Raw genomic sequence first — 26584 nt, forward strand, 5'->3', positions numbered from 1 at the left:
GATCCTCAATAAAGGTCAAAGCCAGTTTGGGTAGTGACCCTTCCCATAATGCATAGCATTATATTTGTTTATAAGAATGTGCTTTGCATTATAGGATACTAAGGCAATTGATGTGAAGTCATTAGCCTTTATATTCAAGTAGCCTATATTCATGCACGAACTTTGTTTGCTAACACTTAGTTAAATAACGAACCAAGTGAAAAACTAAGCATCTTTCAAAACATGAGTGCTATTCCAAATAACAGGAACCAGATTACGTTATTTATTTCTGCATCCATTTTAAAAGCTGTTATACAAAATATATCCAGGGACATATGACTGGAGGAATTCTGCAAGAGTTTATGAATTTTAATAATTTTCAAAAAAAAAGCAAAAACCACTTTGCCAGCCTGGTTAGCATGTCTGCTCTCCAGTCAAGAGGCTGCAGGTTCAAATCCTGCCATTGGCATGGATATTTGTGATTGTCTATGGAAATACCAGTGGTGGTGGTTGGCAGTAGATGCCGTCGGTGTAGTTGCGGTCTGTTGGTGGATTGTGAGTGGTGGAAGCAGAGTTATAGAGTAGATGCCCTCTCTCGATGAGTCTTTGGATTCCCTGGAGGTGACTAATAATAATAATATTGATATCCAATAACATGAACCGTCAAGAATGTACAGGATATTATGATATTATGGCATGGTTAAGTTTATGTAACAATTTTCATGTAGGTTTTATTTGATAAGACTCCAGTATTTTCAGATATTAGATTACAGTTTTCTAGAATACTACTAACTGCATCATTCTATCTAAGTCTTAGTCATTTTCTCTTTCGTTTCCTGCCACCAAACACCTGCTTTCCTAACCTTTCACTTTCCCTTTAAGTGACCATAGTACTGTAGATGAACTCTGCTCGTAATTTCTTCATTTCAGTTTCCAGTTCCTTCCTACCTTATACCTTAATAACGCTATATATTGTTTTGTATAACACCGTATTTACCCCATAATAATTGTATCTTTTGAAACAGATTTTCTCTTTTCATATGCATTTTGCAGATGTGCAAAACTTAATTATAGATCTTTGTTATATTTTCATGATTACTTGACTTCATGTGAAAATCTGATTTTTACTTCACCAATGTCAATAACAGAAATAAAACTATGTGAGAATTACAAAGGAATTTCATAACTGAGTGTTCTGTAAGTTATGCTGGTTTTTCTTCAACTTAGATTAGTCCATTTGCTGGACAAATATTTTCCCCGTTTGTATTCCAGCAATATCTGGTAATAACATCAGAAGATCTGTTTATAACTCCAGTAGCAACTCTACCTCCGATTGAGGAAAGTGACCATGCAGTCTTGTCCTGGGAAGATGCTCAACATGAGGAAATTTCAGTCAAGAAAGAGTTTATATGGAATTACAAAGGTGGTGATTATGATAAAATTATGAGGCAACTTGGAACAGTGCCATGGCATAAGAAATTACATGGAATTATTGTCAATAGTGCCTGGGAAGTGGTCAAAGATTGTGTGAGTGAGGCAGTACCATCGTGCATACCCACAATCAGAAGAATAAACTAAGTCTGTATTAAGTGGATGACTGGTAATATAAAACAGGAGCTGCAAAACAAGAGAGCATAGAAGGAATATAAACAACAAAGTGACCAGCATGTCCACGAGAGTATAAATCACCAGCAAAAAGGAAAATGAGTATGGTAAGGAAGGGTAAATGAAATTAGCTAAGCAGACCAAAGTAAATCCAAAAGAGTTTTTTCGGTACATAGCTAGCTAGTAAGAGAGAGAATGATTATGGAAAGAACTTTACTCAGTACTGATGGTGGGTAAGTGACAGAAGCAGAAGAAATATACCCTCTGTCCAAAAAGAAACTAAACTTTTGATAGAAAATAAACACAGGCCAATTATAATTCAAATCATTTATTTCAATCAATATACTCTCCCTCAGCTTCGATACAGCATTTGGCACAGCCAATTAATTCTTTAAATGAGTTTTTTATATCGGTTTTTGCCGATATAAAAAAGAGATACTGTTGAGGGTTGTGGTTACTGCCACTTGAACGTTTTCAATGGTGTCTTATCGCTTTCCTTTCATCAGCAAATGAAGGCGGAGAAGAGAAAGAAGTCACAGGGTGATAAATCAGGTGAATACAGCGAGTGATCAAACACACAAACTTGGTTTTTGCTCAAAAATGTTCTCACAATGTTCGAACAATGAGATAGTGCATTATCGTGCAAAAGTGACCAGCTGCCTGCATCACGATATTCATGCCGTAGGCGACGAATTCTCACTATCAATCGCTTCAAAACTTCGAGATAAAACTCACTATTGACCATTTGGCCAGGCAGAACAAATTCTTTGTGGATAATGTCCTTGGAATCGTAGAAACAAATCAGCATTGTCTTTTCTTTTTGACTACTTCAAGTGACTTTTTTTCAGATGCCCCTCTTCTGGTGGTCTCCACTCAGCACTCTGGCGCTTTGTTTCGGACTCATACTCAAAACACCATGTTTCATCACCAGTAATGATCGTTTCAAGGAAGTTTGCATCCTTATGCGCGATTTTAATGAGGTCCTTGCAATGTTCAGTTCAATACATTTTTTGGTCGTCGGTCAAATTGTGGGGAACAAATCGCTAATTCAATTTACGAAGGCCCAAACTCTCGGTCAAAATGTTGTGCACGGTTGATTTCGGAATCCCCAATTCATCTTCAATCAATCTCATGGACGATTTCGGGTTTTCTTTGATGAAATCACGTACTTTTTGGGTGTTAGCTTTGCTCGGTTCAGTTTTTGGACAGCCCCGCTTTTCTTCATCCTCAAGCGTCTCATGACCACTTTGAAATCGCTTAAACCACTCATAAACTTGAGTACGGGATAAGCATTCATCACCGTATGCTTTTTGAAGCATTTAATTTGTTTCAGTAAAACTTTTACCAAGTTTAACACAAAAGTGAATCGCAGCTCTTTGTTCGTAACTCATTTTCCAAACGTTCGTCAAAAAACACACTGTCACTCTTGGCACTATAACTCGGCTTCTAATGAAACAAATGTCATAAACAGTTGACACAACACTAATGAAGGTTGCTGCTTCGACAACAAAAAGATACAACAGGGGGTGCCAGTAGTTTCTTCTGTTTTTGAAAAGTTCGGTTTCTTTTTGGACATTGAGTGTTGTTCAGTTACTGAAGTGACAGAGACTGATATGAGCATTGAGGTAGATGAACAGGAGATATTCGGTATATTGAAAAATATCATTGTAAATGCAACAGTGAGCCTGGACGGTATGTCTGCTCATGTGCTACGGAAATGTGCAAGTGAACTGGTAGTGCCTCTGACAAAGTTGTTTAATCAAATCTCAGCTAGGTTCCAAGAGACGGGCAGGAAAGAGGGTAAGTTAGCTCCATTACATAAAGGTGGCTCCAGGACAGAAGTAGCAAATTACAGACAGTTAGTACCTCTGGAGTGGTAATTCAAGTATGGGAAAAGTTGGTCAGAAGTAAAATTCAGGAATGGGTGAATAGGAATATGATACCTAATAGGGGCAGCATGGCTTTGTAAAAGGCAGACAAAGGTGTTTGCCTCATTAATTTATTCACGTTATAAGGTGACAAAATCGGATAAAGGAATTGGATACACCATAATACAGCATGGAAAATCATTGCATAAGTTGGAGCAAATGGGAATGGATATGAGGCTATTGGCATGGATAGGAGTGGCTTATAGACTGATGGTGGTATATGGTGGAGTGGAATTAAATTGAATGAGGATGACTAGTAGAATGCTCCAGGGCTGTGTACTACGACCATTACTCTTTAATTTGTACATATAGCAGAAGATCTGAAGAGTGATATTTAGTTGCTTGCCAATGATGCAAAACTAGGGATGCAGTGGTTGATAAAGGTGATGTAGATATCTTACAAATGATTTGAATAAATTGGCAGCATGGGCAAAGGACAATGGTTGTCAATTCAGTGTTGTAAAATGTAAGGTAATGCACTTTGGGATAAAAAGATTACACACTTTGTATCATATTGATGGCACTAGTTTACAGGAAATTGGTGAGGCTGGAGATCTTGTGGGGGGGATAGAGATTTGAAATTCAGACAATGTATTGCAAGAGTTGGAAGAATAGCTTAGAGAATTACTTGGATGCTGAAGAACACATTGATATGGAGGTTATTATCCTTTATAAGGTTATGATTCAGCCACATATTGATTACTGTGCACAGATTTGGTCATCTGCATTTCTTGGGGATTGGGAAGTGGTGGAGAGAATTCGGAGATAAGTTACCAAGCTGGTGACAGGTCTGTGGGCTGTTCCCTGTGAGGATAGATTGAGAGTGTATAGGTTGCAGAGTTTAGCTGACAGGCCAGAGGAGAGGGAATATGATAGAAATGTATAAGTTACTAAAGGGACATTATAAGACATGTAAGAAATTTTTCAATACAGGAAGAGTTGGGGAAAAACAATGCTCAGACTTGGAAGCTATTTCTTTTCTTGGAGAGTGGTGAATGAGTGGAATGTATTGCCAGGAGCCATTGTGAGCACCCCAACAGGTTTAAGGAGATGTCTGATAGGTATTGTGTTAATGGATAAAGTGGACATCCTAGGAAGAGTCTTTTGACTCCATGCAGCACCCATATAAATAATAATTTCATCTTGTCATCTCTTCCTTCATCTACTGCCATCCATAGATCTCCATTCTCTCAATAATTTAAACCATCTCTCGTTATATCTTGTAGTGTATCCAGCCCATCTCCAATTTGAATGCATAATTTAAATGCCATATACCTGTTCTCGATCTTATTAAATGGGAGAGTATCTTGTCTTTAAGTGTCATACCAAGCATATACCTATCCATTCTTCTCTGGGTAATTTTCAGTTTTTTTATCATATTTTGAGTTAATTTCCAGGTTTCACTGCAATATATAATTACAGGTAAGATACACTGATCAAAGTTCCCTCTTCAACTAATAGGAATATCACCTTTGTAGAGATCTTTTTTGTGTCTTTAATTTTTATAATTTGTTCCAGATAAACATGAATCTACTCTCTCCACCTCTTTCTTCGCGTGTAATTCTTTTTGTTGTCAAATTGTCATTCCTCATTACTTTTGTTTTGTTTGTACTCATCTTCAACCCAATTTGACTGAACACTTGAGCTAATTCTGTTAATTTTATTTCTAGGGCTTCTGCTAAGAGAACTAATTATTTATCAGCAGAACAAAGATCATCAGAGTTACAACTGATCTATTAATTTTTATTTCTCCATTCTTCCAGTTCATTTCTTGAAATTGTTCACTTTTCTTATGTAGTTATATATGTATTTCAAACTTTTTTTTATATATATGTTTCTTCTATTTCCTGTTTTTAACAGTAATTTCAGGTTTGTTGAGGTTTTGATGCATTCAGATGATTTTTCCAAGTCCACAAAGGCTAAACAAGAGAGGCTAATTATATTCATTTGTCTTTTCTATAATTTCCCTAAGACTATAGATATGATCAATTGTTAAGTTATGTCTAAACCCTGCCTGCCCCTCTGATTGTATATCAGAGGGTGTCACACCAGGCATATTCTTTTCCATTTTTTTCTAGATAACCTTCAATTTGTGAATCATGCTTTTATTTATTACTGTTAATATTTATATGCTATTTATTATTTATTGTTGTAAATGTTTTGTATACTGCTGGTAATAAATATTAGATTTGTAATTTTCAATAATCTCCTTTTCACCTTCTTTATTATTATGAGTTGCAGTACAGACTGCATGGCATCTGCTATCCCTAATTCAATGGCACTTCGGTGTGTTCTTTAATTCTATTTATTATCGTGCTTCTGTCTCAGATTATTTTTTGTCCTTTCCCATTAGAGCAACAATTGTTATAGCTACACATGTTCTCAAACTTTCATATTTTTATTATTTTCAATGGTATTAGAGGATCAGATTTCATGGTCACATAAGTCTTTGTTATACATGGATGCTATGAGACCTCCACTACAATCATGTGGTATTTGACCTTTTACTAGACCTTCTGAATTATGCAATGTAACCACTTTGCTATATGGGAGTATTTCTGGTTGAATACTGTCTATTCCGGCTGCCTTTCCAATTTCATGTTTTGGTGTATTTTTATGTCTAACATATTGGTATACTCTTGATTGTATTCCTTTGGAATATTTTTGTCACTATTCTGTCATTGCATACCTTAGTTAATATTCTTTCATAGTAATTACTCCAGAATACACTGATGTCCATTATCTGACCTTCAAAGAATGAAACCCCAAATTTAACTGATCCTTGTATGAATCATTGTGTCACTGACTTCTTGTATAGCACCATGTTATTATACTTTCAGCTGACTGACTAACCCTTCTGTTATCTAATAGATTGATTTCCTACTGTAGTCAGATTATTGAGGGATTACCATATCTTCAATTTTTTTTTTTTTTTTTTTAAGTTTATTTTCCACTTGGTTAGACTATAGTAAATTTAGTTTAATCCTTTACCCAAGTGTAGGCAAACAGCGTTTGCACCTGAAATCCAACATCTTTCCCTAAATCCAGAGTAAATTAATAATAAGGTGGTACACCTTTTGGCAACTCGTATAAATATGACCTCTCCATTGCTTCTCCTTGGTATTACCACTTCTGGGTCATTATACATGTCCGCAAGGAGATCTGCTTTGCATTATGGGAGATACTAAGACAAGGAGTGATGAGAGCTTGGCCCACCTTTACCACGAGTTGCCTCAGTCCTGAAGATACTTCAGGTACAAACTTTGATTGCTTACACTTGGATAAAGGATTAAACTAAATTTATTAAAATCTAGTTAGCATTACCTCCAACTAAGGAAGATATGCTTTTATGCTGGCAATACTCATCTCACCAGAGCCCAGTTAATGGAAAAAACAAGCTCTACCATGGAAAGGTGGGAAGGATGATATATTTTTCTCATTATCAGTCAGCCCATGAATATATAAATACATATACAAAATTTGAGAGAAATGCAAGGTAATTTGTTTTTTTAATATTAGTGAAGCTTTGGAAATATATGACTTCGTTGTAACTTTATGATTGACCTGTGTAATGCTGCAAAATTATTACAGCCTTAGAGCCAGTTTAGAAATCCTGTGTAGCCCAGTAGAAGTAGAATTTGCATCCACAGCACTAAGCTGCGTGAAAAAAGACCCAAGTTCAATTCTAGTCACTGACTAGAGAAAATTTAATACTAATCCTTTTTTCAGTGGTTCTCGAATTAGTCATTCTTGCATGGGTAAGCAGGTTTTTTCCTCTGGAAAATGTTTTATCCTGTAAACTCGAGAAAATCGACTGTAACCCCCACACTATTTCGGACAACATGTTGTGTTGGGATCACGAGGTGGCAGTCAACACTTGTCTTCTGTCTCTTCACCAGATGCCACTTTAAATTAATGATAGTTTAGATGCCAGCTATCTTGGCTACCAGTGGAGATTGAAGTGTTCACTCAGTCTCTAAAAGCTAGATATGGGTAAAACAGCCTTGCCTACTCTCTATAAGGGAATAAAAGGTATTAGCAGATTTTTTTTTCCTCTCTACTAACTGTAGAATGTGCTGAAGAACTGACAGCTCTGCTGACCTTGCTTTTCAATGAAAGTGTGGCCACAGGAAAGATATCCAAGGAGTAGAAAGAGGATAAGATAGTGCCATTGCGTAAGGGTAGTAGCAAACTAGAAGTGTTAAATTATAGATACCAGTTTGTGTTTAATCAGTAGTTAAGATCTTGGAAAAATTAGTGAAGGACCATATATAGCGGAGGGCAATGTTATCTGTGAGCGTTAACATGGATTTGTTTAGGGGGCGCTCTTACTTTAGTAATATGATTGCCTTTCATAATAATGTGACAAGAAGTTGATGAGGGAAAAGTATTCTGCCTTTTTTGGATTTTGCGAAGCCATTTGACAGGGTGCTGCATGATAAGCTGATATTTAAGTTGCAGCACATGGGTTTAGATGTCGGGTTAGTCAACTGGATTCAGGATTGGCTGTCTGACAGGTATCAGAGAGTTGTGTATGGTGGGTAGTATCAAGGAGGCAGAAGGTTACAAGTGGGGTTCCATAGGGCTCAGTACTGGGGCCTGTATTGTTTAACCTTTATATCGATCACATTGTCAATGGATTGCAGGGGGATATTCAGTTGTTTGCAGATAATGTGAAGCTTGGAAGGGTTATTAGTAATAGTGCAGATGTGGCAGACCTGCAAGAGGATTTGAATAAACTGGACAGATAGGTTAATGAATGGAATGATGTTAGTTTAATACAGCAAAATATAAAGTCTTAAAGTTTGGGATACATCGATAGGTGACTGCATACACTGTTGGAGGAAGTAAGGGAGGCAAGAGATCTGGGGGTGATAATTGATATAAACTTGAAATTCAGGAAACCTATTGTGAAGGTAATCCAGATGATTGCTGCAGTACTGAGAAAGATGCTGACCCGCAGAGATAAGAGTTGTCATTCCAATGTATAAAGCCTTTATCAGACCACACTTGGACTACTTTTCTCAAATTTGGTCCCCAGGATTTGAAGGGAATAAATTAACTGTGGAGAGGATACAGAGGCAGATAACAAAGGTGGTTTGGACTGTACAATGTTAGTTATGAAGATCGGCTGAGGGATTGTGGACTGCAGAGTTTGGTAGATAGAAGAAGAGGTGATATGATTGAGAGTTTTAAACTGTTGACAGGTAGTTACAGGGTTGACACTGGGGAGCTCTTTCACTTGGTGGAACAGGGAAGGAGTGAGGACAAGGGGCCATTCCCTGAAAGTTACAAAAGGCATCTATGAGCAAGAGGGTGAGGAGTGGTTCTTTGTCTTGGAGTGTGGTTGAATCATGGAATGCATTGCATGATAGTGGTGAGAGCAAGAACGGGCAGTGAGTTCAAGGAGTGTACTTTGTTTCCTAGGAAGGACCTCCCATGATAAGTCCTTTGACTTCATAGAGGCCTGAATCATCATCATAATATTCTTGTTGTGCAGCTAGGAATATATATACTTTATATAATTTTTTCCCTTTGTGTGTGTGTGTGTGTGTGTGTGTGTGTGTGTGTGTGTGTGTGTGTGTGTGTGTGTGTGTGTACTCTTATTTCAGCTTCATTCATCTTCACAAGGTGTAAAAGAGGGGGAAAAAAAGCTAACAAGAAATCATGCCCATAATATAAAACATACAAGCAAAAAAAAAAAAAACATTTTGATACATGTGTTGCATCATAATGAAATATAAACTACACTAAATTTTTATCTGATATCAACAGGACCTTTTGACTAGAAACACCTGGATTCAAATCCCCCTCTATGACATCAAACTTTATAATGACTTTTCAATTGAAGGCAAGTCAGCCAGTTTCTTCCTAGAAAGTCAGGTTTTACATTCCACAAAACTGACAAAATGCAATTAACAGACAATACACCGGCCTTTTTAGCCTTAATTGCTCCAATTGTAAATCAGAAGAACCCAACATCAAGTTTTCTATAAGTAGTAGCAATAATATCAAAAAGTACATTATTAAAAAAGTACCATGGTACTTTTTAATAATGTATTTCGCTGAATTTTGTTTTGAAACTAATATGTTGATATCACTTTGATCGTGTAATTTTTCCACGTTTTTATTTATTATTATCCTCGATCCTTACAGTGCCTTCATAAAGGCCACTTACACTTTCAGCTCCTGTGCATTGCAGGACTTCACAGGGTAGGTATGTCATGGTATAAATAAAGATATAAAGCAATCCCTCGATTAGTGCGCTTAATGCGTTCTTTAAAACAGGCGCATTAATCGAAAATGCACTAATCGAATATAATAACCTAAGAGAAAAAGTATAATTCATTCCTCAGATTTCTTTTTTCACCTTTAATTTTTTTATAAAAGAATTAGGGTATGTCTCAGGGTCTAGTTAAAGGAAAACCATGAAGCTGAAAGACAATAAAACATATTCAGAATATAAATTTATTATTCTACTTCTTAACAAAGAATTCAGCTAACATAGTTTGTCGGGCATTTTGTTTCTTTTTTTCATATAACCGACAGTATGTCCCTATTGCCTCTTCTACTCTTCTGCAAATTTTACTGCTTCTCTCTTCATCAGGGTCAGCCTCTAAGCATTGCTGTTAAAAACTTCGATTGTACGAAAAATATTTTCAAATGGTTTCTGTGAAATCTCTTTTGGTTGATTATCAGTGGTTAAATTTTCTTCATATTCTTCGGGATCTTCCCGCTGTGCATCTAAATTTAGCAGTCGGAATCGCTCAATTCTTCAGAATGAGATTTAATTAACTCTTGGATGTCATTGAAGAGGAGAAAGAAATGAAGGACGTATGAATTGATCGCCAACACGCGAAATCACGTGATTTATAGATAAAATTTCCCAACTGTTTCCCAACAAGCAAAATAGTTATTACTTTAAAAACTACAATGATCATAAAAGAGAAGTTAATTTTCCGACGTGTAATAATAAACAACTCATTCCAGAAGACGGATTGATTACCTTATTATCGGAATGGATTCTCCTTTTTGTGTGCAGAAGTGTCGAAGGGCCTTGAAATCTGTGGGCATACTATAGCAGACGACATAAATTTTGGCAGTAAAAATTTGGAATATAGTGTACATGGAAGTAGTGTAGTATGCCATTAAAAATAACTTTGTAAAATGTTTTAAATCAGAAATTATTTCATTCTGGTGAGTAATTTTTTAAAATAGTTAGCCATAAAAATGTATAGATAGAAAATTTTTAAAATCTGTAACATTTATTTTTATGATATATATAGGTGCACTAATCGAATTTGGGTATTGAAAAAAAAACGACGCACTAATCGGGAGCGCATTCATCGAGGGATTACTGTACACTGTATTTTACTACATAATTACATGATGCTGTATTTTATTTATAGCTGCTCAGAAATCTTGAAGATTTTTAAAAAGTGACTAACCACCAATGCAAAAAAAAAGAAAGGGGCAGAATTTCACATAGAATATATTTTGTTTGTTTATTTATTTATATATTTTATTTTATTTTTATATCATCCCACATGCAAGTCTGCATTATCTATAACACAACAGTGCCATGTGTGGACAAGTGATTAGAGAGAAGAAAGGAATCTGCTAATATGTTTCTTGAAGAGTTGTATCAGAAAATTCATTTTACATCACACCAAAACATGGTATGAACGCAAATTTAAGGAACCCTGTGAGATTCTTATCAACATAATTTATTTTTCAACATAATCCCCAATCTGAACAATAATGATGGTCTAAAAATCCTAAGCATATGGAAGGCACGTATTCTACCCACGGAACATTTCTCCTAAGAGTTAACAATAAACAGAACTATAGATAATCCAGAATCCTAAATCTAATATAACAAATGTAATGTTAAAAATAGGACATCATTGTTACTGTAAGAAAACTATCTATAAGAAAGAATGTTTCTCTCATGTTATCTTAAATAGAATTTAGCTTTGATGTAGTTTCTAAATAATTAATTTGTAATTTTATCTGTTTCTTTTTTTTTTTCTTTTTTTTTCTTTTTTTTTTTCACTAGAGGTCATGTCAGTAGAATAACCGGTGATCAAATCAGTGTTTCTTTAGCTTACTGTGTGAAATGTAACTCAGCTTGTCCTTGTATATTTGGTGTAAAGAAATTATGGACTTTACACGGGTGTAAACTCCATAATTTTTGAAATGAATGCTGATCACTGTACAACACTAAAAGAAAGGAATGTATCATAAAATGGTATGGAGATCATTATTCCAAAGAATAAAAGTCTGAAGGATGAGAATACTGCTCCACCATATATACAACTCTCAGATATCTATCAGAGAGCAGGTCATCAACCTGGTATCCAAACCCATCGGTTTGGTGAATTTGAAGCTGAATTTTTATTAATTTTCAAGCAGCTGTCCATATTGATGCATGATTAGAGAGGAGTTGAGGAATGGTGCCAGTTCAGTGGAGCCATTTAAGAAGCAAATAGCTCTTTTCTGGATACCATGTAACTTTTTTTTTGTCTATGGGGGGGGGGTAAGAATATGAGAACAATATTCTAAGATTGGGTAGATTTATAATTTATATTCATAAAGTGTTGGAGAGTTGAGCAGAAGAGAAGTAATGTTTCGAATGAGAAGAATACCTACCTTTTTTGGTAGTTGAAGAGGCTATAGACATGATTAATGCTAGGATAGGCAAGATGGGAATGCCAGCCTCCCAAGAAGTAAAAACTGATCTTAGTTGGTGAGCTGAATACTATTAGAAGTGAGGGAGAATAAGACATGGTCTTTCTTTTGTGAAATAAGGCAGGATGGTGTTTTGATGGCATTAAAATTTACTAAATTACCCTGCTCACTTGAGAATGGCTCGAAGATGAATGTTTAAGGCATCAGCCATAGAAAACCGTATGGTCAATAACTGCTCTAGACAACTCATGTTGGATTTTCCCCTGTAAATTCTCTTGTCAATGTGTTATACCAGTGTACCATTTGCAAGAAAATGGGGGGGGGGGATTTCTGGAAGAATTAAAAAACCTGGCTACATTTATGTGAGACCATCTTTCTTTCAGTTATTTATACTGGGTGAAGGAATAATAAAGAATAGGTTGCTGTAATGTAGCATTAATGCTATACTGTTATAACTAGTATTTAAAAATATATTAAGTTGCACCTATCCTTCACAAAAGCAAATAATATTATATGAGGGTGGTCTGAAATGTTCTTGGCCTAATAATGAAAAAATGAATTTATAATTTCAAAATTATTTTTATTTTTCAACATAATCTCCCTTAAGACTAATACATTTATCCCAGCAATGCTTCAGCGCCATTCCATCCCTGTAGTGGTTGTCAGTAAGATCTGCAAAATACCCCTCTACAGATGCAATCACCTCTTGATTCGAAAAAAAACACTGACCAGCGAGGAAGAGTTTTAGTTTTGGGAAGAGATAGAAATCAGAGGGAGCCAAATCTGGGGAATAAAATGGATGTTCCAACAATTAATAGTGCAGATCCCTTAATTTTCCCATTGCCAAAATTTCTTTGTGGGCAGGTGCATTGTCCTGATGAAAGATGTTTTTTTTTTTTTTTTTTTTTCTCTGCAAACCGGGTCTTTTCTCACGAATTTTTTCATCTAATCTGGTTAAAAGATCAGAATAATATTCCTCAGTTATTGTTTTATCCTTTTCAAGATAATTAATAAACAAAATGCCTTTAGCATCCCAAAACACCGATGCCATGAACTTTCTGTGGATGAAACCAATTTTGTCTTCTTTGACACTGAACAACCAGCTTCTGTCTACTGTTTGGATTCTGGTGTGTAATGGTGAAACCAAGTCTCATCCATAATAATAAATTGACACACAAAATCAGTTTTATTCTTGTTAAAATGCTCCAAACACTGTTCAGAGATTTTCATGCAAGTGCGTTTTTGATCTGCTGTGGTGCCCATCTCGCACAAAGCTTTTTCATTTGCAGTTCTTCATGCAAAATATATCCTACACATTCTTTTGAAATGCCTAATAGTCTCAGCAATTTCATGCACTTTGACTTGCTGTTCATCCAATACCATATCATGCACTTGATCAATGATTTCTGGTTGAAAAAGAGTTTTACACTTTTTGGACGTCCTTCACGTGGATCATCTTATAGGCAGTACGGCCATGTTTAAACTCGGCAGCCCATTTCTTAATTGATGAAAATTAAGGAGAAGAGTGCCCGTAAACCTTTTATGAACTTCGAATGAATTTCTTTTGCCATTAAACCTTCTTTTAAATTGAGTATCGTGCAGTTATAAAATTCATAGAATTTTACCCATTTCAAGGGCAGACAACACTTTTGCTTCAGACAGCTGTATAAAACAAACTACTTGATAGAGTGACTTGCAATTTCACATCGATAGATGCCTATGACAGATGTACCAACTTAGAAAAAAAAATCTTGCCGATAGTGTTGCCATCTATGGTCGAAGCTGAGAACCTTTAAGACCATCCTCGTAAATCTGCATTATTGCTTGTTTTCTTAACATTTTTAATTTAAAATTGAAAGTCTGTTCATAATTAGATAACATAAAACTAAGTCTTGTTTCTAATGTTAGGGCTAGGACTTGTGAAAGTTTTATTTCAGTTACTATGCTGGTTAACTTTAACCTGGGTAGCATTGGGTTGGATACTGACTACAATAGTTGATAATTGCAGGTGTTTTTGCTGTATAATATTGAAATCTAATTACAAATAGAGAAAATAACTGTTCCACCCCCTCTTATTTTATAGGCCAACAGAAAGAGAAGAGACAGGGAAACTCATCCGAACTAAACTTAAAGAGCTCATGATGTCTGTGGATTTGGATGAAGTTACAAGTAAATATGTAAGATTCTGTTTTAATTTGAATTATTTATTTCATTTATGAGACAGATAATTTTTCGCTACTGTTTTTATGCTTTGAACAGATAATGCCATTAATTACTAACTGAAGCTTAATTATTGATGGCTTTTAAATTTTTTTTCTCTTATCCATGAAAGGTTGTAAACATATGTTACATCAGTATTGTGGGTGAGCTAAGCAATTTAGTATCATTTTTTATTATTTATTTTTTACCTAATTCAGAATTGCTCTAGAGATAGCATGAAACTTTTTCAGCCCACATCAGGCCTCAATAAATGGGTTAATTTTGTATTAGCAATATATATATATATGTTAATATTATATTTTCTTCTTTTTTTAGTGGCCATTTATTAATATTTTAATTTGAAATTAGCAATTTTTTTAAGTATCCTATTGGTGCCTCAGTTATATTCCCTTTCCTGTGAAATGCTTGAGTTAATTACAGCGTTGCTGTTGATGAGCAACATTGTAATGTGCACCTGGCCCAAATGAAATGTAACAATGCTTAGCACCAGCCAGCCACTTGTAGCCAAGAATTTCAGATTCCACAGGAATAAAAAAAAAATAATAATAATAATAATCCAGTGGTGTGTAAGGTCTGAAGAATGTGTCGACTGTACCCCAGGGTCTGTGGACTATCCATACAGGAAAAACTGATCTAGCTATTGTTATTTCTCAACCTCCATGGAATCACAAGATTCATCATGTGTGGTCAGTACTAGTGAACACAAGTCTATCATACCACTCCTTAAACTCATCCACAGTATGCACGTTCACAACCCTCTCAAGCAATGCATTCCATGCTCCTACCACTATCCATTCAAAAAGTTTACTTCTTACCCTTTTACTCACCTCCTTCTTTTGCAACTCCAGGGATGGCCCTGGATAGTAACCCTTCAACAGCTAAAATATTTCTATCATATCTCCCCCTCCCCCTTTGTCTTCTATCCACCAAACTCTGCAGTTCACATGCCGTCAGTTTATTCTCACAATCAACATTGCACAGTCCTGACATCAATTTTGTTATCTGGTTATCTATCTCTGCAAGATCTCCTAGTTTACTTCATCTCCTGCAAATTCCAGTGATACATCTGAGCACAGAAATCCAGATGTGGTCTCATCAAAGCTTTATACAATGAGACCAGCACACTTTGATCTCTCATGGTCAATGTTCTCCTCAACATTGCCACAATTCTCTGAAATGTCTTCACAACTTTTGCTATGTCCTCAGAAATTAAAATCTATCCTCAATCATCCTAAGATCCCTTGCTTCTTCCACTTTTTCCAATAATAACTTCAAGTGAGCATGAGGCATCCCATCAGTGGATCCCAAATTTTAAAGCCTTACATTTACTGCAATTAAACTGATATTCCCATCCATTTGACTTTTCCAGCTTATTCAAATTCTCTTGAAGAGCCAAAACATCAGCATTGTTACTAATAATCCAAGCTTTACATTATATACAAACAACAGAATTTCTCCTTGTAATCCTGTGACAATATCATTGACATGGAGATTGAACAACAATGGTCCCAGAACTGAACACTGTGGAAATCCAATTGCAACCTTCCTACTCACTGATACTGCTCCCCCATATATACAAATCTTTGATATCTGTCAGAGAGCCAATCACAATTCTGATATCCAAACCTGTGTGATGCAACTTAAAAATCAATTTATCTTGTGACACCCCTGTTCAATGCCTTGGAAAAATCCAAAAAAAATTAGTGTATGCCTTACGCTCATCCACTGCTCTTGTTACTCTATTGTTAAAGGTAACCAGGTTACTAAAACAAGAGTGTCCTTTTAACAAATCCGTGCTGGGCTGCATAAATAATAATATCTGCATCTGCCTCATTCTGTATACGAGTTCTTACCAATCTCTCCAAAATCTTAACAGAAGAAATAGGCCAATAGTTTGATACCTCCATTCTACCACTACTCTTATGCAACGGTACTATTTTACCCTCCTTCCACTCTCCAGAAACCTACCCCATTACAAGACTTTTTTAAACAGCCAAATTAATGGCACAGTCGGTTTCATAGCACATTCCCTTAAAATGCACAGTGACATTCCATCTAGTCCACCTGCCTTATTGCCATTTAGCATACTCTTTATTTGGAATGCATCCTTTTCATTCACTTCTAAACACTTCACTAGTTATTATCCTTCTAGGAGTAAAGCCTGTAGTAACAAGATGGAACACTCTAAAAAAGTGATCATTAAATAGCTTAACTGTGTCACCTACATTGGTCACTCCATTCTCATCTCCACCCAGCAAGGTAATATGTCTACTGTCATTTTTCCTTCTATTCATCACATTGCTAAAAAAAAACTCCTGTCAACAATTTTTTCTTAATTATCTCTCATGTACTAATGACCCCCTCTTCCTTCAAATTCTTTCATCCATTTCACTGTTGCTAGCCGGTTTCTAAGTCTATGGTAGTCACCTTCTTTATGAATAGGTATGTGGATACTTCCACATACCTATTCATCCTCCAAGTTAGGATTACATAGATTTTGTGTGTCGATATATTACTGTGGATGAGACTTGGATCCAGCATTACACACCAGAATCCAAACAGCAGTCAAAAGTGGACAGAAACCGGTTGTTTGGCACCAAAGAAGATAGAGTAGGTTCCATCAGCAGGAAAGGTCATGGTCGGTGTTTTGGGATGCTTAAAGGCATTTCGTTTGTTAATTATCTTGAAAAGGGTAAAAGCATCATAGAGATGATCTTTAATTACCAACTTCATTCCCCACAGGCTTCAATCACTCTCACCAACAGGGGAACAGGTATGTCATCTGAGCAACAATCAGATCCTCTGATGCTATTACCAAACCAAAACTCTTTGATCCTCATGTTCCCTCCACCACATGCTGCCTAAGACAATTGTCCCTGAAAAAATCCCCATCAGTTCCCTTATTTGCTGCATTCTGTCTTCTCTACCCAGTTTTATTAGTGAACCATACTACTCTCAAATAGATGCTGAAGATAAAAATCAAACTCATGATGGTTGCAATAAAGTCTCCTCGATTTATTTATTATTTTTTTTATCATGTCCTATATTTGTCAAACCTATAACCTATAGTTAGGTTATCAGTTAAAGATGCCAAGAAATTATATTCTTAGTTTAATCCTTTATCATTTTTAAGCAAACAATGTTTGCACTTAAAGTATCTTCTCATCAGATGCCTTAGTATCCCATAATGCAAAGCACACAACCTTTTAGGTGTGTTTAATGCAATGCATTATGGGAAGGGCCAGTTTTGACCTTTATTGAGGTATGTTAAAGGTGGGGGATACTTCCCCAAAAACTGAATGATTTACTGATTACTAAATCTCACTAGGTGACTCTAAAGGTCACCAGGACAGGAAACTCTGTGTGGGTTCCACCCAGTGACAAGCAAAAACTAGCCACCAAGCAGAACCTCTTTACTCCTCAAAACAAACTACCATCAGTAAGAGGCAGACCCAGAAGAGAGATACCAAAGTTCTTAAAAGAACTGGGAGATGGACTGAGTCCTTGACTCTTTATCCTGTCATCTGAATGAAGAAAATCTGTGTGGATGGGGTGTTATTGAGCTAAAAGCTCTAGTCATGGCTAGGTAACGATAATAGTGAGCCTCAGTTAAAACTTCATTGGCTACAGCATTGCCATTCGTTACCCTGGAAGTCTTAAAAAGGACCAAATCCTCGCCTAATCCTCTCGATACCAAAGTTGAAGAAATGTAGAAGTCATATATTGCCTATATGCAAGTAGTCAAAAGGTGTCATACCTTATTATTAAAATACTCTGGATTAGAGATAGATGTTGGAAGAATTTTTCACAATTTATACTATAAAGTAAAGATGACAAGAAATTATATTCTTGTTTTAATCCAGTGTTTCTCAACGTGGGGCATGCAGTCCAACAGGGGGGCAATTAGAAAATGATGTTGCATTCGTCACCTCATCACTGATATTCTCAAAACACTCAGCATTGTTGACGGGGGGGAGGATATCAAAATCTTTGAGGCGTTGAAGTGGGGCATGATCCAAAAAACGTTGGGAAATACTTTAATCTGTTATCCAAGTGTAAGCAAACAATGTTTGCACGTGAAGTATCTTTGCGATTTGGCCAATGACTTCATATTTGACTACTTGTATATGTGTAATATATGGCTTCTGCATTACTTCAAACGTGATATCTATGCTGAGTCTGACTCCCACTGTTGAGACCTTAGTAAAGATTGAAACCATTCTGAGTAGTGGCCCTTCCCATAATGCATTGCATTGTACACATCTGAAAGGGTGGGTGTGCAGTATGGGATAGTAAGACAATTGATGTGTGAAGTAATTAGCCTCTGTATCCAAGTAACCCAATTTTGAAGATACTTCATCCTCAAACAATGTTTAGACTTGGATAATGGATTAAACCAAGAATATAATTTCTTTAAAACTTTAATTTATAGTATAACCAAGTGAAAGAACTTTCAACATATAGATAGGTTAGTACCTCAAATAGGCTTTTTTTTATTATTGTTATTTGTTTATTTTGATTTAATTCAGAAATCCTTCTCTAGCTTTTTCAAGTCATTTCAGACCCCCAAAATCAGGATGGTGCTCACACATTAGGCACTGAAATTTATCTTCCATCTAAGAACAGGAACAAAACAGTGAGTAAGTATGATGTGTATTAGGAAATACATAAGCTTGATGTCAGTAAGACAACTGGATTTGATGACATGTCACCAGACATGTTATGCTAATGTTCCAGGAAATTGGCATTCCTGTTTAATAAGCCTTACAACAGCACAGGTTCCACGTGAATTGGAAAGAAGGTAAAGTTTTGAGACTAGCTCTGTTTACGAGAAATTACTTTATCTACGTTTACATACTATCACCTTCAAAATATCCCCTTGCATAGCAATACAGTGTTCCTGCCACTTCTGGAACGTGTCCTGGAAGTCTTCTTTTCTAAGCATGTCAAACACCTTCTGCGATTCGCGCTGAATCTCCGCAATGGTGTCAAAACAGAAACCTTTGAGCTGGATCTTCATCTTCTGGAAGAGGGCGAAGTCTGCAGGAGCCAAATCTACAGATTCGTAAATAAATCTACAGAATTATTTATTAATAAATTGGTTACTAATTAGGAAAAAAAGAATTTTTTTTATTTTATTTTGTACAGGCAGTACCCCCCACTTAAAATTTTACCGTCCACCACTGATGTAGGCACACTGAATCAGTTTATGGCTTGGTTGGATGAGCTTTGTTTGTGACAGAGCATACCTCCTACAATGAATCACGGAGGCCATAGAGGTCAGATGTTAATAATAATAAAACGTCCTTGCCCATGGTAAGATTCAAACCCACAACCTGTTGGAGAAAGGAAACACTATCCACTTTCGCTGGCCTGGTTGCTCAAGTGGCTAGTGTACCTGCTCCAACCAACAGGTCACAGGTTCAAGTCGTGCCATGGGCATGGATGTTTTTGAGTGTCTTTAGGTGGAGGATGAAGCTCATCGCCTAGTGTGAGATCACCGCCCCACTTACTGGAAGCCTGAAGTGGTTGAAAAAGTTCCATGCTTGGTCTCTAAAGCAGGGCTTCCGGACCATGTAATAATAAATTTAAAAAATTACAAAAAAAATAGATAAATTGATTAAAAATAGGGGGGAGGTAATTCTTCCCACTGTACCAATGTACTATAGGTTGCGTAATAACATTTTGTGGGTGGTAACCTGATTAATAATAATAAAACTTCTTAACCAGGAATACAGACTCCAACTTGCAATGCCTGAGTTAGAATTATTGGTTGAACAATTTTTGTGTACTACTAGTTGGGTGTTTTTTGGCAAATTTTTCCCTTATCGAATATCAGTTTGTTCATCCAGCATCCCATCGTAATGTTTTTTTTTTTTTTTTCATGCTAGAGGGAACACTGTTCCAGAAGATAGAGTTATTTTCATGAAAAATTTTGATTTAAAAATTTCATAAGAAATGAATTTTTTTCTCTCTCGCACACAAATTAAGTAGACTGCTTATCCTTCAAGCAGAAGAAAGTGATAATATGGTAGATACTATCAAACTTCTGATGTTTTCGTATTATGTAGAAAGTAGGGAGATGACAAGAAAATCAATGGAAATTGAGAATGAATGCAGTCAGAGTTTTAGAAAAAATTATAGGGTTTTAATTTTGTGCTATATTGATGGTACTGTACTGCAGAATGAGATTGGGAGTAATTGTTGACAGTAGACTGAAGTTTGGAGAGAATGTTACAAGTGTTGCAAAGAGAATAGAGAATATTTGTACTTTGAATGCCCTCAAAGACATAGGGATTGTTATTTTTGTATGCAAATGTAAGGAGTATTCAAAACAAGAGAGCTAAGTTTGTTGCATTGATTGAGTCAGCATGCCCAAAGATAATTGGAATAAGTGAAACTTGGTTGTCCAAGGAAGTTGTGATGCCAGAAATAGAAATGGAAAGATATATAATTTTCTAGAAGGATAGGAATACAAAAAGAGGAGGTTTTCAGATGAATTGTGCCCAAAAGGTGTGAAAGTTGATAGTGTGTGTGTGTACACACAGATTTGAATCTGTGTGATGTGAAACTGAAATTAACAGGCTAGTGCCGTATTTCTAGAATATAATTCACACTTTTTTCCCAAAAATTAAAGTTAAAAGGTTACTTAAATATAAAGAGCCAATAGGCTTCATTTCGGTGATATAAACATTATTTAAATTAAGGGTATATTAAATCCCACATTGTTTTAAAACCGAATAAGAAACTCAGAGATTGGAATCAGAGAGTTACACATTTCCTAAGAAATGTGTTTTTACATTATGGAAAATACCAAGAATAGCGATCAGAACTTTACCACCTTTGCTGCGAGTTGCCCAAGATTGTTCTACATACTAGGACTACTTGCATTAGCTCACGCTAGTAATCGCCAATTCTTTCTTTTGGCGTTAAACCCTCTTTTACAAAGAATTTTATAATTGCACGATACTCAATTTTACCCATTTCAAGGTATACAGACAACACTTTTGCTTCAGAAAGCTGTATAAAAATACAAACTACTTGATAGAATGACTTACAATTTCACATGGATGCCTATGACAGATGTACCAACTTAGGAAAAAAATAAATTTTGCCGATAGTGTTCACATTTATGGTTGAGGCCGAGAACCTTTCAGACCACCCACGTATCTGGAGAATACACAACAGTAGAAAAACCTAGCTCAAAGATCAAAACCTTGGTGCAATGTATGGTATAAATAGAAGAGGATAACCAAAGAGCGAGTAAGTGGTGTTGAAAGAGTTTACAGGATTTGAGCCATCTGGCAGTGGAAATGGTGATGTAATGATCTCGTTGCTTTTAGCTTTTATTCTTAGTCTATTGGGCTTTCTATCTTTGCTGCATAAGGAATTAATTACCTGGTACATTTCTGTAGTTTTATGGATATTTTGATAGTTCTAATTTTTGACAGATAGCCTAGCTATTGTTTTCCTTATCATTTCAATAGGACATATATACTTCATTTAGTTCTTTTAATTGAGTATGTACATTGTGTTTCTTTACTAATTCTTCAGTGATGTGTTTTACCTATTTCTCTGAGAAGATGAAGTCTTTATGACCAAAATGTTTGCTGCTACCTCATGGATAAGTGACTAAGACAATATCAGTACTTTTAAATGCTGTCTATGAAAAAAGGTTGAAGAAATGTGGATTGCCGAGTTTGGTGGATAGGAGGAAAATAGATGACATGATAGAGATGTTTAACTTAGTGAGAAGATTTTATCTGATTAATCTAGATGAGATTATAAAAAGATTAGAAGTCAAGAGTAAAAAAAAACCAGAGGCCATCCCTGGAAGTTAGGTAAAAGTATGCTTAGAGGTGGGAGTAGATTTTTTACATGGAGAATTCCAGCGAATGGAACACATTACCAGAATGTGTTGTTAACCACCCAATCGGCCAAGACGTATATATATGTCCAGGTTACCATGGATGTGAAGTGCATGTTAAAATTTTAATACCATTGATATTACATTGAAATATATGATGGATATGAAGTGTAGAGGAGTGGTGTATTTTATCCATATTGATGGCAACGTGGTTAATGCAAGGAGTGTTAAGGATTTTAAGATTCAATATGATAAATGTGTTGTCATTGAATGAACCTCCATGATGAGTCTGCTGACTCCATGTGTAATAATAATAATAATAATAGAGTAATAATAATAATCAGAGTGTAATAATAATAATAATAATATGGAGTTTTGAAAGAACATGTTATAGAAATATTCTATGAATTGGATGAGTACAAAAAATAACAAATAAACTGAATAGAAAAATAAACTGTAAAGAGAATCTGTTCCAGAAAATAATTTGAAGGAAATTTCAAGTTTTTTGGACCTGCCTGCAGGTTGGATAACACTAGAGACAGAACGTTGATGTTTGGCACAATGGATAGTATAAACAGAAGAGAATGACCAGGGCAAGAGTGGGTAGCGAAGGAGTGGTATGGAAAGAGGTGGCAGAATTTAAGTCACTTGGACATTGACAGGGAGAAATCACAAAGAATGGTGAAACAATCCTCAGACACCAATGGTTGTTATATCCTATTGGTGTTATTATTATATCAGATCTTATATATAAACTAATTAAAGTCTTTCAAGACTTCTAGGAATGCTATTATTAAATTTTTGAGTCCTGGATAGTCAGAATACTGGAATTTGCATATCAGCAACTTTTTATTCTTTGCATGATTTATCATGTGAGAGCAGCTGTGTAAATTGCAGGATTAGTCTCTTATCTTATTTTGATATTCAGTGTATGAACTGTTAACTTAAAATTATTAGTAGCATTTTTGCCTGAGTATCACAGGCATCTTCAATACATGTAAAAAGCTAACTAAACAATAACTGACAATTCCAAAAGACGCCACCTAAGTAGCTAATGAAGATAACTAAAAAAAAGTCATTAAATTTCCTAACGTGTTTAAAAAAAAATAGATAAATAAATAAAATATACATGTATACATCCCCCGAACTGAGGTGGTAGTGCTAATAGGGCATTACCAAACACTATAACATGGTCAAGTCATCATACAATGGTCATACCGTATCGTCCGTCATGTGGATTACCAAGAGACGTGTTTGGGTTTTAGGCAGAGGGACCCATTCTAAAAATATATTACAGTCTCTCTCTTAGACACCGTTCCTGAGCACTCTGCTAGAGGAAACTCCACCAATGGGCCCACTACCTGTTTGTGGAGGTGTTTAGGAGCAGCGCAAAAAAATGGTTCTGCAAAAGGATGGAAATGGCGATGACGGCACCAGACTATGGCTTTAGGCAACTGGAACATCTTTTCTCTGACAGGGAAGGAAAAAGAACTGTTTGAGGAAGCCAAGCCCTACCAGTTACATTTAGTCTGGCTTTCTTCAACCAAGAGGAGAGGCTCTGGAACTATTGACCTGGATGAGGGGTAGAAGCTCTACTACTCTGGTGTGAGCCCGACTATGTCTGCTCAGGAGGGTGTGGGGATACTCACAAGCCCCCGGCTGTCAGCCTGTGTTGCTGAGCGGATCCCATTTGGGGGACGGGTATGTGTGTTAAGGCTCCGGATGAAAAACCACAACTTGGCTGTGGTGCAAGGCTATGCACCTAATCTGGAGTCAGAATACTCTGCCTTCTTAGAGGAAGTGGATGCTGCTTTTGACAGAGTGGCAGACATGGAATCAGTCCTGCTAATGGGTGACTTCAATGCACATGTTGGAACAGGTGACAGACCTGGAGGGGTGTGGTTTGGATGAATGGAGACCCTGACCTTAATCAAATGGATTGAAATTATTGGACTTGTGCTGTACAAACAACTTGCCCATAATGAATACCTTCTTCCAGCACCGAGAAGTCCATAAGTATACCTGGTATGGGGATACACTTCAGTGTTCTCCCTAGAAATTTTTACCAGCCGGTGGAATGAAGCATTAGCCGAGCATACAAAAATTTTGAATGAGTTAAGAAAGCCCCTTTTTCATAACAAATTAAAATAGTAATACTTCAAACAAGGATAATATTTTATATAGTAATTATAACAAACAAGACTAGGATTTTTCTTATTTTCTCATTAAGTAATGAAAAACCTTGTAATGCTCACAGCTTAAAATTCTATACATTAATTCTTCTATTCTTAGAAGCCCAGTTGTCAGCAGCTTTTTCATAATTAAAATCTGTTGGATCTGGTGAAATCAGCATCAGATTATTTAGAGTATTCTGACTGATGTGATTCCTCATACAGGTTTTTAACCACTCTACCAGCCAAGACGTCTATAGACGTCAAGGTTATCATGGATGCGAAGTGCATATTAAAATTGCAATACCATTGATATTACATTGAAATACAGTAGTATCTCGCTAATCTGAACCTCTTTAGTCCGAACACTCCAGTAATCCGAACTGTGGTTTGAAAGAAAAACGAGTTTTATTTATTACGTATTATTATTTTGTGTACTATTATTTATTTAATAATTATTACTTTAACTATTATTATTTATTTTATTATTATTACAATACAGCATAACTACGGTGATACACAAAAAGAGGAAATTCAAAACGTGCATAATTTGGTTAAAAATATAAATCCAGTTGTTGAAATTTCACAAACGGATGTTACGGAATGGATTACAGGTAGAACCGAAAGTGAGTTTGAAATTGAATCAGATGCTGAAATTATAAACATGACACTACAGAATGAATTAGAAGATGATGATGATGACGATAAAGAACTCGAAGAAAAAAAGTAAAACATGAAGAGGCAGTTGACAGTTTTAATATGTGTATAGAATGGGCTAAGCAGAATGACACATCATTCCACAAAATTTTATTGCTAATGCAACTCCGAGAAGAAGCATTCGAAAAATGTTTAGCTTCCAAGAAGCAAAAGAAAATCAGTGACTCTTTTTACAAAGAAATGAAAAAAATGTTTTTGTGTGTTATTTTGTGGAACATTTTTTTGTGTTGTGTACAAGAAAGTGATATTTTTTACGCAAATAAAGTTACGTACTGAACTATGCAATTTTATTAAATCAGAATCCTCAACAATACAGGTACATACAAACTAAATTTTTTACTAAAATAAACTTGTGTACTGTATTATTTTTTAAGTTGTACATTACAGTAGCTTTTTTGTTCTATCAGTTACTTCATTTATTTACAGAATTAAATTGAATTACCATTAGAATCTGATTATTTTTGTCTTGAACGCCAGTTATTGTTGTCTCTTGGAGGAAAATTCGCCAATCCAAACGAGCACAGTTTTTATTAGTTCGATTAGCGAGATACCACTGTCCATAATGGCTGGTAAGGTAATGCAGAGAAACCCCTTTCACATTCAGCTGTGCTCACAGATATAACCAGTCCAACTGCAGCTAGTTTTGCTAAATTTGGAAAAGACTCTTTGCTCAGATGTAGTTGCTAATTTCAGCAGTATTTGTCTTGGATCTAGATTTTTTTATGACTGTCCATTAATCATTTTTGATGCAACTGCCCATTCTAGTTTAGTACTTTCATAGTTTAAAACTGCAAGACTTCCATTTCTAGAATAATAATCAAAAAGAATCTCAGAAGCCTCACTTTGATCATGACTTTATGCATTGAAAAGCAGGAAATGATTGGCATATCTGGAAATCTTGCTTCTAGGTGTTTAATAACTGTGCCTATGTATTTATCATATATTGTAGTCTTAAACGTAATAACATTAGAATCTGAATAATCAATGTGAAGGTCTATCCATTCGCCTGAAAGATGCTGATGAAGATTTTGAAAATGACTGCCAAGAGTGTCTTTCAATTCCATGATGGATAGTTTTCTGGCTTCTAAGACTGGCTCTATTTCAGTTAAGTCAATATCTTGCCTTTGCCATGATCTAGAAAAGTTAGATAAATGCGGTAACACATCTGAAAGCATTATTAGTGAAGCTACGAAATTGTATGTTCTGATATATTTACTTAAACCTTCAGCTGTGATATCATTTCGTTCGGTGGCCTTTCTTTCCAATGCAGCTATAACACTCACCATGCATTCTCTTAGAGACTGTATTGCAGAATCATGAGACAGCCATTTAGTGTCACTAGCCATTTTAAGTTTAATCTGAGGACTGTTCAGTATATTTTGGATTTGGGTTAAACCAGCCATCCT

At 35.8% G+C, this 26584-nt stretch overlaps 1 protein-coding gene across 1 annotated transcript in view; it reads left to right on the forward strand.

Annotated features, from left to right (window-relative positions):
- Positions 1-26584, forward strand: part of ssh (Protein phosphatase Slingshot) — a 412359-nt gene that overhangs the window by 265229 nt on the left and 120546 nt on the right. The window contains exon 9 of the mRNA XM_090391626.1: positions 14287-14380. Coding sequence (XP_090247752.1) covers positions 14287-14380 — 94 coding nt within the window. The remainder of the gene's footprint in view (positions 1-14286; positions 14381-26584) is intronic.

The sequence above is a fragment of the Typopeltis vanoorti genome, chromosome 4 (genome assembly GCF_054136105.1).
Source record: "Typopeltis vanoorti isolate ZY-2024b chromosome 4, IOZ_Tvanoo_1.0, whole genome shotgun sequence".
In the NCBI taxonomy this organism is placed as follows: domain Eukaryota; kingdom Metazoa; phylum Arthropoda; class Arachnida; order Uropygi; family Thelyphonidae; genus Typopeltis; species Typopeltis vanoorti.